The 14,460-nt window shown below is 42.9% G+C and overlaps 1 protein-coding gene across 1 annotated transcript in view; it reads right to left on the bottom strand.

The window, feature by feature from the left end:
* MIS18BP1 (MIS18 binding protein 1) overlaps positions 1-14,452 on the bottom strand; it is a gene marked incomplete at its 5' end in the record, with an annotated part of 27,038 nt that extends 12,586 nt beyond the window's left edge. The window contains 7 exons of the mRNA XM_006024865.3: positions 2,957-3,117; positions 3,807-3,897; positions 6,664-6,794; positions 7,945-8,021; positions 10,791-11,293; positions 12,692-12,820; positions 13,948-14,452. Coding sequence (XP_006024927.3) covers positions 2,957-3,117; positions 3,807-3,897; positions 6,664-6,794; positions 7,945-8,021; positions 10,791-11,293; positions 12,692-12,820; positions 13,948-14,452 — 1,597 coding nt within the window. The remainder of the gene's footprint in view (positions 1-2,956; positions 3,118-3,806; positions 3,898-6,663; positions 6,795-7,944; positions 8,022-10,790; positions 11,294-12,691; positions 12,821-13,947) is intronic.
* Between the last annotated feature and the right edge of the window lie 8 nt (positions 14,453-14,460).

Raw genomic sequence — 14,460 nt, 5'->3', positions numbered from 1 at the left:
AGCAGGAAATAAAAACACTCAATATAAATAACTGCATTTTTAAAGGAATCGTAGAGGCAGAGATTGACATGTATAAAAGTTCAAAACACTGCCCTTTACACCGATTTGCATGAAAAATAGCACTTAAACCACTAGCCCTATTTTTAAAAATGCTTAGGTCCAAGATTCTCATCAGGGCATTATAATACTTTCCCCCCTAGCAACCAAGTTGATACTGTGAAGTCTTGGGTGTTTTAACTTGGCTCAGAGGTTAATTAGTGACACAAAAATTCATACAGGAGGGAGGAGCAAGTGGAAGGATACAAAGAAGTGGAGAAGGTCTGAACCTACTCATAGATATACAATCAATTGCAGGGAAACATTGTAAGAGCGTAAGTGTGCAGATGACACCAAAAAGAAGAGGAATGGTGGTTCATATAAGAGGGAAAAGCTCTTGACAAAGTTATTGCTGTATACTGAACTCCCTGGGGAAGTATTACATGAAGTATTAAAACTGGGAGAGTTATGAAGGAGAGCTCATGATAGCCATGCTCTTAGGCTAAGGAAGATCAGCTTGTATTAAGATGCAAAACAGAGGTACCGAGATAAAACATTGACATTCCCTAGCTTCAACAGCAAACCTGAAATCCCATAACTGTTCACTTTGCGCCTGGAAACTTGTCTAACAACTCTTTTATTGGACCAACTGTATAGGATGGAAGAGGTCCCCAACAAACCCCCTGTTCCTTTGCACATAACCTTTCATGACAACAATGATTTCAAACACAAGCAAATGCAAAACTACAGCTGTAACACAAGGCTGGCCTTAAGGGAGATTGAGGAAATATTTAAATAGAGAAGGTACAATGGCTGCAAACCAGAGGAACTGAAACCGAATCTGTGCATGGACTAGATTTATATACCAACAAGGAAGAAGAGAAAAAAAAAAAAGACTTGCAATGCAGTATCATGCATATAAAATGATACTAAGTATGCACGTAGACTGTTCATCTCTTGTAGGCCAAATACAGACTAGCTTATGCCAACTATATCTCCTCCCCACTCCCAAAAGGATGGGTGGTGCCTCAATTTATACCATTAATTATTGTAATATACATTAGATTAAAAAAAAAAATATCATGGAACATGCGAGTCACCTGCTCAGCAAAGAACAAGAGGTACTAATACTGCTAATGGTATCCAGGTTGTAGCCACATTGATCTAGAGGAAAAGGCAATCAGGACTTGTAGTAGAGATGATATAAAAGATATCATCTCTACTAAGAGTCCCGATTGCCTTAATACTGCTAAAAGACGACAAATCTCTTGTCGCAGTCTTCACAAAAAATGACCAGACAACTAGCAAAGTTAATATAAAACAAAGAAAGGGGACCCATCTCAAAAGTAAAGAGCACATCAGGAAGCATTTGATAAATCTGAAGGAATTTAAGTTAGCAGAACCTGGTGGAAGTCACCCTCAGGAACTGAAGCAACTAGTTGAAGAACAATCAGAGCCACTGTCAAGTGTCTACAAACTTGTGGATGGAAAGCAAAGTCCCGAAGGGCTGGAGGAGAGTAACATAATTCCCATTTTAAAAGGAGGAGGAGGAGTACCCAGAGAAGCAGAGACTGGTGACCCTGACTCAGTGCCTGGGAACTTACTAGCACGAATTTAAAGAGTCAATTTATAAACATTTGGAAGGAGATCACTAGCAGCAAACACCGATTTATTAATAACGAAGCATGCCAAACCAAATTATTTTCTCCTTCAATACGGGTTACTGGTTCGGTGGCCAGGTTAGTAAAGCTTGAGCCTGTGCTACATGCCATTCTTTTGAGGGAGCTAGAGAAACACAGGCTCGAGTTACCAGTGGATGGACATGAAAGCAATTGGACAACTGCTAGCAAAGACTAACCATCAATGTTAGACTTGCAGGTGGTCTCACATGAATCTGCTTGGGGTCCTGTGTGATTTACCACGTTCGTTAGTGATGGACGGAGAGTATACCAACATAAAAAGTGGGAGGAGTTGGAAACACTTTAGAAGATTGAATTAAAATTCGAAAGGACCGTAATAAATTGGAGAATTGGACTACAGGCAATAAAGTGAAATTTAAAGGCAAAGAGATGGTGCTGCAGAAAGGTACAAATAAAAGTGGGGGATAACTAGACTGGCAGTAGTCTTGACAAGAAGATTGTGGGGCTATGGTGGATCTCATAAGTCAGCGATGTGATATCATAAAAAAAAGCGCATGCAATTTTGGATTGTACTGAGAAGCATTGCATGCGAGGCACAGGAGGTAATACTATCATACTATCACTCTAGCTGGTGCTAGGTAGGCCTCCACTGGCACGCAGTGGCTGGTTTGCAATACTGTGTTTCCTGAAGGATGTGGAGGAAGGAGAGGATCCAGAGGTGAGCAATAGCGCTCAGGGGGTTGGAATGCAAGCTACATCAGGAAAGACAGAAGGAACTAGGAATGCTTAGTTTGAAGTAAAAGGAAGAGATGGATTGGGAGACATGATAGTAGCTTTCAAGTACCTGAAAGGCTGCCACAAAGAAGATAGAGAAACACTGTTTTCCTTTGCCCCAAGTAGAACATAAGGCAGGTAGGTTCATCTGCAGCAAAGCAGATTTAGACCAAAGTATCAGGAAAAAACCCTGAACTGTGAAAGACAAGAGAAGAGTAAAACAAGCTGCTCAGGGAAGCTGCAAAGTCTTGATGACAGAAGGTTTCTCGAAGTGGAGGCCAGACAGACATCCACCTGGGATGGCTTATTTGCATGGAGTTGGCCGATGTGACCCCAAGCAATTCTAATGAACGAGCAATGTCTTCCACAAAATAGCTCATCACAACTGAAAAAATAACCAGTGTAGGCACTCTAAAAAAAAACAAGGAATCTGACTAGTTACTTAACTCAAACGGTTAAATACCGTGTCAGTTTGTACAAAAAAAAATGGAGTAAAATTACTCAACTGTTTTCATTGCTCTTCGATGCTACTTCATAAGTGGCGTTTTTAGGTGTAGACTCCTCTACATCATCTGGTTCATCTTCTGTAACTTCCAAGTCACCCATTTCAACTGAGTCAGATACTTTATTCCCATCTTCACTGGTACCTTTTGCTTCTTGTTCTTTCCTAGTTATTAAAAGTTTAAATGAAGAAAAACTGGCTAAATAATTGAAGTCTGTAATAGTTTAGTATTGGTCAGTTGTACCTGAAGTATGCCTAAAACATTCAGACACAGTGAATTAACAGGCAAGGTGCTTGTGCAATTCTCCCTGCCATGTCCCTACCCCAGCACAGGTAAGAGTGCAGCTGTGTTTACTCTAGATGCATTGCACACAATGAGCCAGGCCAGCGTGCAGCCTCCTTTACTCTGAGGCAATTCATATGCTGGTTTGCAACTCCATAGTCAAACAGACACACCAGTACAAAAAAGCCATCCATCCAGGGCAGACAAAACTTCTTCCCTCTAATAATTTGGTGACTAGGATTTATCTGGGATCTTCATTCCAAACTCAGCTACCTTAGTTTGTTATGTGCCAAACGTCTTTTCCTGGAAATCTTAAGAAGTTTCCTAAACTTTTAAAATACTTGCATGGTTTATGGGGGTTGGCTTCTCCAGTTTAGGAGGATGACAGAGAGGTCTGGTAGATCTAGCTTTAAATAAATCACCTTACTTTTAAAATGCTGCTGGCATGCTTTTTGCATATACTTATTTTTACCAAACTTCAAATGTATTCAGGCATAATTCTTAAAAGCATGAACTCACTGTACAATATTAGATTAGCACAACAACAACAAAAGTCCCCCAAACAAATTACCTCCTTAGTTCCTCAAGTAATTCCTCAACATACACCTTCCATTTGGGAGGAAACCCAAGTGAGAACTTCTTGGCAAACTGGTATGGAATTCCTGTTTGAAACAAACAAAGCGGTGCTGTTACCAATGGATAGTGCATAGCATTGGAGTATAAGAAGAGCTAGTACCCTACTTTCCACTTCTTTCCCTTCCAAGGTAAAAAATGCAGTTCAATGAACTAAAGGGGAGCAGGATATTAGCATACTTAAGGAGCCCGTGCTGTGCACAGTAAGTTCTGCCTGCAAAAATACAGTGAGTGACCCACTGACCCTCTAAGACGGGCTGGCAACACACAGGTGCAAGCCAAACCCAGCCTGTAGAACTGGGGCAGGGGTGAGTGGCATCATGGCAACAGGCCCAAGTCTACACCAGTGCCAAGGCTGGGCAGTGGGGAACTACACTGCTGGGTAGGTGCAAGCTGCACCTGTGCTTCAACTGAGGGAGCGTGGGTGCAGCTCTCCACTGCCTGGCTCCAGCAGTAGCAAGGACATCAGTCTCCACCACTGATGTGCTGCCAAAGTCCCCCAGCCTGCCTGGACTGGAGTGGGCTTGTTCTGGCCCATGGCTTGGACAGGTTGCTGATCACTGCTCTAATAAACACTAGGGCTGTATGAAGCTCCGGTAGCCGATTCAATTCGGAGATTCGGCCCAATTCGAGGACCAAATCCGAACTGAATCGTGAGACCAATTAAAAGCTCTGAATTGATTCAGAAAAGCTTTGGAAAAGATTTGTCTGCTTTGGAGATTCAGCCAGACTAAACAGGCAGCCTGCAGCTGGTAAGTCAGTTGCGGTTGGGAAGGGATATGGGGTTGGGACAAGCTGGGGGCTATGCCCTGCTGCTGCATGGAGCAAGCCGCATCTGCATCGCGCTGTTTACCCAGCACCGGCTGGGTAAACAGCAGCAGGGCATAGCCCCATGGCTGCCCTCACTGGGGCAGAGGCAGGCACAGCCGGAGGAGCTACGGGAGAAGCCTCCGGGCTCATCCCCTGCACGGCCCAGCCTCCCAGCAATTTATAAGAGAGCCCCGCACTCACTGGCTCTGGCAACAGCCATCGAGGCTTCTGAGGGGTCATGGCAGAGCCCCACAATTCAGTGTGGGGCAGTGGGGTGCAGCGGGGATTGCTCCCCGCCCCCACCTCCCACTGCCTGGCACCCACCCCATGGTGCTGGTCCTGTGCGGCTCAGCAGGGCGCTACACGCGGTCCGGGAGCTGGAGCCTGGTGCCACTCAGCCCCAGCTGCCAGACAGTGCGCAGGGCCTTGCTGAGTCATGCTGTACCCGTGCCATGGGGCAGCTGCCACGTAGGTGCCAGGTGGGCGATCCCCGCTGCCCCCCACTGTGTGGAGGGGCTCTGCCACAAGCCCTCAGAGGCCCCAATGGCCGCTGCCAGAGCCAGCGAGTGCGGGGCCTTTTTTCCCTTGCTTTTTAAAGTGCCGAGAGGCTTGGCCTCTCCCCAGCCAATCCGAATCATCGAGTCAGCTGAATTGATTCAGGACAGTGATCCAAATCTCTGAATCGAATCACTGTCCTCCAAATCAGCTGAATCCAAATCCAAATGGAATAATTCCCTATTCGCACAGGCCTAATAAAACACAATCTCTGAAAGAAGTGTGGAGTTGGAAAACAACTATGTAAAAGTTACCAAAGTCTTTTTCTAAGGCAGTAAAATAAAAAATAATGGCATCTAAACACTAAATGTTTTTGCAACAGCTTTTCATGAAGTGTAGTGCAGTGCATATTACATAAAAAGCAGTATCATCCCATACTTCTCCCACTGCTGCCTCCAAGACAGGTGCAAGGTAGACCTGTAGCCCGTAATTTCAGTGACCAACTTTAATTCAATAACTGACAAGACATTACTTTGAATACTCAGTGATGGACACCAAAACGGACAAAAGAGAGTAAGCTTAATTTAAAGCTCCAAGGTGTGTAGCTAGTTTAACTCTGGATCTAGCATTCAGAACTTGGTGAAAAGCTTGGGACAGAATGGTTTCTTGCCTCACAATAAGCCTAGTTCTTATCTGTTGCCCGAATAGATCTGTTAGTAGCTGTAAGTGCTGGATAAACATGAAAACAGATGTTCTTTTCTTGAATATCAATTCTCATCACAATCAAGACCAGATCTTTGCAGTTTCTTCATGCTTTTACGCAAGGACAAAAAGGCGCATTTGCCATAACTTCTCCCAGGTATTCCAAACTACCAAATTTTGCAGGATTGGTCACATATTTCTATTGGCTTAACAATATATGTTTAAAAAAAGGCAGACTCATGAAAAGCTGCTGGTTCTATAATAAATCTTGGTTTTCAAGCTCACGTTTCATTATATTTTGCTAGCAATTAACCACTTAAAAGCTGAACTGCAAAGAAAGAAACCTGGACTGCTTTTAGCAGAACATGCACTTTATTTTAATGACGGGTCCCAGGGTAATTTAATACTTGTGATATGTCACCAGAAATGACTGGCCTAAGTCATAAGAAGGAAATTTTGCAAACCGGTAATATTAAAGAAAAAGAAAAGGACATACCCATTGGCCAGCTCCTTGCTCCAGCAAGATTACATCATGATTGTAACATCAGTGGAGCAGATGCCAACAAGTATGGATCACAAAAGGTTCTAAAAAGCTGATAGCAAAAGTAATTTTTCAGTGTTTTACAATATGTTTGGAATGTCCAACTGAGCCCAATTGGCAGGATGGGGTGGGATAGCATGTATTGCTGAAGTTAATATAATCATTTAGTTTGCAGTTCACCTTTAAAGTAAGATAAGCTTTTATTTGCATTTCTTTCTTGTGCACAGTTTCTAAGTTGCTTCCTTACCTTCTGTCCGCATTGAATTGTAATTTAGTTTTCCTTTTAATAAATAGATGTTGCCAGATGACGTTTTAACTTGGTTCCAGCCTATGCGTTCCACAATGGTATTACTATGCCAGCATAGGTCATTCCTGTCTCTAAAGGAAAGAAGAAATACAGAAGAGAAATAAATGGCTTGTTTTTGTTATGGAAAACAATTCACAGCACAGTCCCAAGCTCCAAGAGTGGAAATGCCAAAATTCACAAAACTGGCTATGTTAGCATTGTAATGCTCTGGAAAAGGGAATGAATTCTGAAGCGTCAAGATCTGTAACTAGTACAAAGTTGCATTCTGCATCAACACCCTGAAACAAACTGAAGCTTTTCCAAACACCCCTTTCAAGAGATGAGGAACTGAAAGTCTCAAGGCAAGCAACAACAACAACAACAACAAGCTAGAAACATTGAGAGACTTCCAGTATTTTCCAAGAGAAGAAATTAAAGACTGGTAACATTAGTCAGGTATGTAAAACGAAGAACAGGACAGAGATAGAATAAACAGGTGTAAAATGGAATTACAAAGCAATAAATTGCAGATGAAGGAAAAACCCTACACAAACAGTTGTACGGTGTGAGTTACTTGAATAAAACCTATGCACCTCACTGTTGTAAGGTATTCCTGAATACAACAGACCGCTCAGTGATTTAAAAAAACAACATATTAGACATCGACCATGCAAGCACAGGCAAGAACATCCATGGCTATAAGATAAGGGATAAAAGTCCTCACAGATAAAAAACAAAATCTGTAGGTAAGAAGATAAAAAAAAAAAAATGGTACTCTACTATTTCCACAGTCACCCCTGAATTAGGAGGAATAACAGATATGCAAGGAGGACCTGTAATCCTTGAAATACCTTTATCAGTGTAGCCATAAGGCCTCCCTTTCCTCCATACTACTAGACAGGAGAAAACAACTAGCATTTGCTGAATGAAATGAAGGCTCACAGCCAAGTCCCCACCAGGTGAGGAGCTGGGTTTCTTAAGAGTCCCAAGCACTGGGGCCTTCTCCCATTTTCTTTGTGAGGAGGAATGTACTTGAGCAACTGTGGGACCACAGTCAGCACCAGCCCTTCGGAGCTGCTAGGCAAGGACAGGTCTGTTTTTAGTGCTCTTAGACAGATGATTCTTTAACTCCACTATTTGCTATCCCAAGTAGAGATGACATATTTGTGTAGAGGTTATACAGATCAGATAAGCTGTTATATTTTACACTGGAGTGGAAAAAGAAAAATAAACATCACTTACTTCCGATTTCCTTCGACACATATGGCTGTATTATTGTTGATTGCCCTGAGCTTCCAATTACTTAGGCAGATTTGTGACTGCATATTTGAAAAAGAAAAAAAATTATATCATTGGTATACACAACATCATTATGCAGTTGTTTGAAGAATATTTTAAGGTTTTTAACCATTAATTTTCATTAAATACTTTTTTCTTAATGTTAAAACAAACAAACACCCCCCCCCCGGCCAAAGAAAAGTTCCTGCTTATCTTAGCACTGTCTTCAAAAGAAGAATTCCTGGAAGCAGTGGTCCGTAAGCCATGGCTCACAGGCAACATGCTGACCCTCCCATGTTTTTTATAGCCATAAGGAATGGAACAGTTCAAACAGAAGGTGACAAGGAGAGCAAACACCTACAGCATGTTCCTTACCTTTTCTCCTTGCCTACTTGTACTCCCTTATTGTTGGGAAAATCCTGTTGTTGCCACATAAAAATCACTTAACATGTTTCCACTTTTACTGTTAAAACTCTTGGAAGAAGCACGAGTAAAATTTACAGGTGTATGCTACATAATCCTCAGACCCATGAGAATCCTCCCTAATCTTGGGAGCTGCTTATTGCTTTTGGAGAGTAATGAAATATATCACTTATTATGATAACTGTCTTGGAAAATGTTTAACAACATTTTACTTAAATCCATATCTACAGCTACAATGATTTTAGCTTAAATCTCAGGGAAGATTTCCTCACTGGAAGAGCAGGACAGTGGAACAAGTTGCTGAGGGAAACTGTGGAATCTTTTTTGGAGATTTTCAAGAAGTTGAACAGACAACGTCCAAGATGCTTTAGGAGTAACACATCTTGTACCTGCGGAAGTTTGGATGAGGAGAGCTCCCTTCCAAGTCTATGATTTTACATCTTTTCTTTAGCTTCTTCCTCCATTTAATGGACTGAAGAACTTTTGCCTTTTTAAAAACATTACAGTTCAGCTGTGATCCACTAAAGCATAGATCTGCAGTCAAAATTTGACACAGAATTGAATACTTTGGGTAGAGACAGCCACTACCTGAAGGTAGTATTTCCCCATGACCATGTCTATAAAGTCTGACAGCTTTACATCTTTTCTGAGGTTTGTCCTTTGCATCTAATTATGTTTGACTATTAATAGACAACTATTCCCAGTGTTTCTCTTATTCTGATCACAGGAAAATAGGGCTTGAAGGGATCTCATGAGGTCACCTAGTCCAGATCCATGCTCAGGGCTGGATCATCCCTGACTAAACCATTCAAGTCTGTACAATTTGCTCGACAGTTTCCAGAAACGGAGGTTTTACAGCTTCGCTATGCAGCTGTTCCAATGCTTGACCACCCAGAGCCAGAAAATTTCTCCTATCTTCCAACCTGTTTCCTTGGCTGCAGTTTGAGGCCATTGCTCCTAGTTCTGTTCCCTAGGCTTGTCTCTGTAGCCTTATCTCCATCCTCTCTATCACCCTTCAGGTATTTGAAGACTGTGATCAAATCCCCCCTCAGTCTTTTCTTTTCCAGACTACAGTCCTACTTTCACCTTTTGCTCATAGATCATACTGCCCAGGGCTTTAATCATCCTTCCTGCTCCCCACTGCACTCCTTTCAATCTCTCCATATTTTTCTTGAAATGTGGGGCCCCAAACTGGCCAGTTTTGATTCAGATTTAGATGGTTTTCAAACAAGAAAAAGTTCCAATATTGTCCCCTATTTCTTTCTACCACCATTTTTAAAATTGCGCTTCTTTCATGCTTTAATCACAACTAAATATAGCAGGCCCAATATCTGCAGTCCACAGTACTGACAGCCTGCAGTTTTCCCATAGTGGGAACATGCAAAGCTTACCAACCTTACAGCCACCTGGTCTAAGCAGCCTTCAGGTAAGAGTTCGGATTCTCCTGAAATTAGAACAAATCTGTTTGGGTGAGATCTTAGCCCCACTGAGGGCAAGGAAGATGGACATCCATTTAAAAGATGCTAAACTGATTATGGAACTTTAACCTCAGCTAAACATTAATTACTCAAACAACTGTGACAATATGCCAAATTAGCTTTCAACCTAAGCTTACAAAAGCCCAACATTAAGAGTCTGTAAACAGTTGCATCTCAACTTAATAAAACAAAGCAAACAAACAAAAATTATACCCTACATTAGTGCACTAGTCATCCCATAACAGTTGACAACGTTTTGGAGTTTATAAAAACCAAGCTTGATTTTTTCTAACTTTCTAAAAGGAAAAAAAAAAGTAAAGCTGAAAAAGGTGGGTTTCTTTATTTTTAAACGGTCATTTGACTGAAACACTTGTCTAATTCACCTCAGTTTTCCATCACCCCTGTACCTCCCTCTCAGAGGCAGCAGAAAAATGTATCTAGGAAAGATTTTAGCCACAAACAGAGAAGCTAGGAGCTGAACAGGCCATGAATTCCTCTCAACCCCAATGTGGTCTCAAAAGAGAATGAAAATCACAGGGTCTTGCCAACGTAAGGAAGACTGGACTATTCCTGGTTCTGTTTTAACTGTTTTGTGAAGAAAAGCATATCACACAAAGAAGCATAAAAATCTGAAACGCTTCTTTTCCTGGCTTTGATAGTGCACACTATCATCCAACTCAGGTGGGCAGGGAATGCTTATTTTATCAAGATATAATTAGACAAAGAAAAAAAAAAGCCTTCCCCCCCTTAACAGGAAGGTGCAATCCAACAGAAGACGCATTTTAAATAATGAAACTTATTTCTTGCTGTTTTTTTTTTTTTTTTTTTTAAACACAAATACCACTAATTATGGCAAATCTCAGGTCAGATTTAGCATATAAAATACTTCCATGGAACTAGCTGACCCACCTCTTTTTTCGTATTGCCATCATTTGGATCAGCCTCAACTTCATTTGAGGTGATAATACCGTCTCCTCCTTTGGGTTTTTGCTTTCTTGGTATATGAACAGTTGGAGAAGAAAACATAATGTTACAGAAGCACTGTGTGGGCTTCTGACAACCAGTCTCCAATGTCTTTTCTACTCCTTGACCAGTCTCCTGGTTCTTGAGTTCCAATATTCTTCTTTCTTGCACAAATGTTTTTTTACCACCAGAGTTTTCTTTTAACTGATTTCCAGTTTTAGCAGGGGTTGAAATTATTTTTGTCGTATTCATCACTATAGTTTGAGACAGTTCGTCATCAGCATCGATCGATTCCACAAGAAAATCATCATCCTGGTTGTTGTCATTGTTTATCATGCACGCTCCATTAAAGTGACTGGGTGGTTTGACGAACACAGATTGGACTGATGGCTTGTTCACGACTGTTGAAGGGGGAATGTTTCGGTTAACTTGGTTTGAAGATGTAGGATCTGTCCATTGGGGGAAAAAGCAGAAAATAAAGTAATAAGGGAAAGCAATGGATGGTTTCAAGACTAGTAAACATGCATCTATACAACTACAAGCCTGATTCTGTTCCTACACAAGATTCGTTGCAGCAGAGACCAAAAGCCGCTTTCATCAGTTGACACTGAAGCAAGCCCTCCAAAACTACTAACTCAGCTACTACCAGGACCAAGCAGTGCTTTAATTTCATGCTTGGACAAGGCTCCACCACACAATACACAAACTCCAGCTAACACCTGTACTTGCTAATGCTTTATCAAGCTACTGCTACAATGGGGCTGACAAAGAAGAAACTAGCACAGAAATATCAGATACTTGTACACAAGATTAAAGAGGAACACTAAGAATTTTTTCTACTGCCCAAGTAAGGGAAACATTACAGAGAAATAACATGGATGAAGTTTGATTAGTATTGCCAGAAAGAAGTTAACTGGTGAAGAAACAAAAAACAACTGCTTGAATAACTATAACCTGAGATTTAAGTAAGAAGACTCCCCATCATATAAAAATCTGTGGTTCGCAGCCAGTAGACTGCGTTCACCAGTGAACTGAGGACCTGCCTTAAGGGCAAATACAAAGTGAGGTGAGGGAGACCAGCCCATGTGTTTCTGTAGTGACAGGCAGTGTGTCCCCTGGAGATGCTATGCTGCTGTACACACCAGGAAGCTCTACTGACAGACAGCTAGTTAGACAAATCAAACCAATATGCAGTAGAACAGGGCTGTTCAATTAGCGGCCTGGAAGGGGTTAAATTGCTGTTCCCTAGGCTCAAACCTGGTCCTACCGCCCAGGCTCCCTTCCCTGCCTCAGGGACAGGGCAGTGCGGCATGGCATAGCCTTCAATGGCCCAGTGGGCTTGAGTGACATAGTGCAGCAGGGGAGCTCACAGCCTGCAGGCTAAGGGTGAGCTGGGGCAGCTGGGTGTGTAGTGCAGTATTATAGTGTCACTTAGAGGCTAACTCCTATGGTGTCTACCATGGGTGGCCTAGAAGTACAGGCAGGTAGGTGACACCCTTCTCCAAGCAGGCAGTTTGTTGGATGTAACTAATCAACAAACTTCATTGTCAGCCACGTTTTATAACAGACGACTCCAAAACTTTTGGACTCAAAATGAAGGACTGGTACAAACCCAATAAGTAACTACTGGACCTATTTTTGGTACTCAGTTCTACTGGAAAAGCTGTATATGAGAGGAGAATTTCAGCTGTGAAAAATAGGTCTTTTCCCATTTTCAGCTTTTTCCACTAGAAATAGGTGGGGAAGGGAACAGAAGATACCACATTCTTCCAACCATATGAAATAGCCCCCAGAAAGAAACTGCCCACGACATGGAAGTCTACTACCTACAGTCCCAGAAAAAGTACCTTCTTGCAGTCGCTGCAGCACTTTTTGTTTCAAGCGTAAGAAAAATTTTTGAGGAGATTCTACTGCAAGAGGATCTGACGCCAGAGAATCAACGCTTCTGTGTCGTACCACCTTGGTGCAATGCAATACTGAAAGAAAAAACAAATTTACTTTGATTAGGAAAGTGAAGGCTTGTGTAATATTAAATTAGCTTACTCATTTTTCAGTCAAACTGAATGTATACTTCATAAAACATTATAGGAGCCATTAACAATACAGAATAATTTTTCCAGTTTCTGTATAGCCGTTCCTAGGGTATTTCTAGGAATCATTCATTCTGTATTAAATACTGCTCCAGGTAAGTTAAATTTTAGCAGCAAAATTCATGTCCCATTTCTCTGATCCCCATTTTCTAAATTTAAACAAGATTTAGCTCACTTCCAACTGTCCATCCACTCTCTGATACTATTGTCAGAGAGGGGGGATATACGAAAGGAGAATCATTGATAGTATCTAATTATCAGGAGATCTTAAATTTGTCCCTAAATCAGAGGAGGGGCAGGCAGGTTGACCCTCACATCTTGCTTCCCTACCACTTGCCCGTCCCCTCCACACCTGCATCCCTGCAGTCTGTCCCCCAACCTATCCCCCAACCCTTGATGCTGCCCCATCCAGATGCACTGCTCCCGAATCCCCTAACCTGCTCATCCAACCCATACCCCAACCCACATTTTTGATTGGCAGTAGTGTAGGTCAAGGGACAGGGTAGCATCATGGGCCTGAGGATGGAGAAGCAGCATGTGCTGCTGCCACAACCCCAATGCGTGCCGCTGCTGCCACATCCTTGACTTACGCATCCTCAACCCTCACTGCTCCCCCACCTGATCCCGACCCTGATGCCACCCATCCCGGTCCCTGGCCCTGGCCTCTGACCTACACTCGCTGGATTGCTGCCAACTCTGTGGCTGGTCCAGCAGCAGCTCTGGCCCCAGCTGATATCGGGGCTGGGGCAGAGCTATAGTGCCGGCACTCCATCAAGACAAGGTGGTTTTCCACCCTGTTAACGGAGGGGGAAATGACTTTCTGTTGGATTCAAGTAAATACAGTATACACACACACACACACACACACACACAGTGTATATCTGTTGTTTCCCCAGACCCCACACTCAGGTGTAACCCAAGGAAAATAAAACATGGATTTGACTGGATATAAATCATCTGTGCACTAGGCACCCCACAAAATCCAAGATTTTCTTTAGCAGAGGCTCTTCCACCTTGTTTTCCTGGGTCGATCTGATTTCCAGTGGGAGTCAGGATCATATCGCTGTTGGTGTTCAAGGGAAGACTGGGAGAGATGAAAAGCGTCGGCTGCTGATTTTCGCGAGACGCCTTGTCTTTCATTCTTTGGAAGGCTGTCGCCGGAGACTCATGCGAGGCTGTGGCGTACGTCTTGCCTGGCAGCAAGCCCTCGCGCTCTAGCAACAGCATCTGCTGCCGCTGACACAACGCCGCCTGCATCGCGGACGCGTCCGATCCCGCCTTGATTTCACTGAGGTCGAGAGACTCCACGCCGGCCCCGTTGGTCAAGAGCGTGGACTGCAAAACACGTTTGGCCTTGTCAGCCGCTTCCGCTTGCCTCCGTTTCGCGTCCGAGGAAGTCGAGGGAACCGCCGCGTCTTTGCCAGCTGCCGCTTGAAATTTAACCAGATCTTTTAGGGGCGTGAGCGTCCCCGATGGGATGTTGCTCATGAAAACGGCCTGCAGAGGCAGACCCGCCCCAACCCCAA

This window comes from Alligator sinensis, unplaced genomic scaffold (genome assembly GCF_000455745.1).
Source record: "Alligator sinensis unplaced genomic scaffold, ASM45574v1 scaffold358_1, whole genome shotgun sequence".
In the NCBI taxonomy this organism is placed as follows: domain Eukaryota; kingdom Metazoa; phylum Chordata; order Crocodylia; family Alligatoridae; genus Alligator; species Alligator sinensis.
The sequence above is the reverse complement of the archived record's forward strand: the minus strand, read 5'-3'. Positions and strand labels throughout refer to the sequence as shown.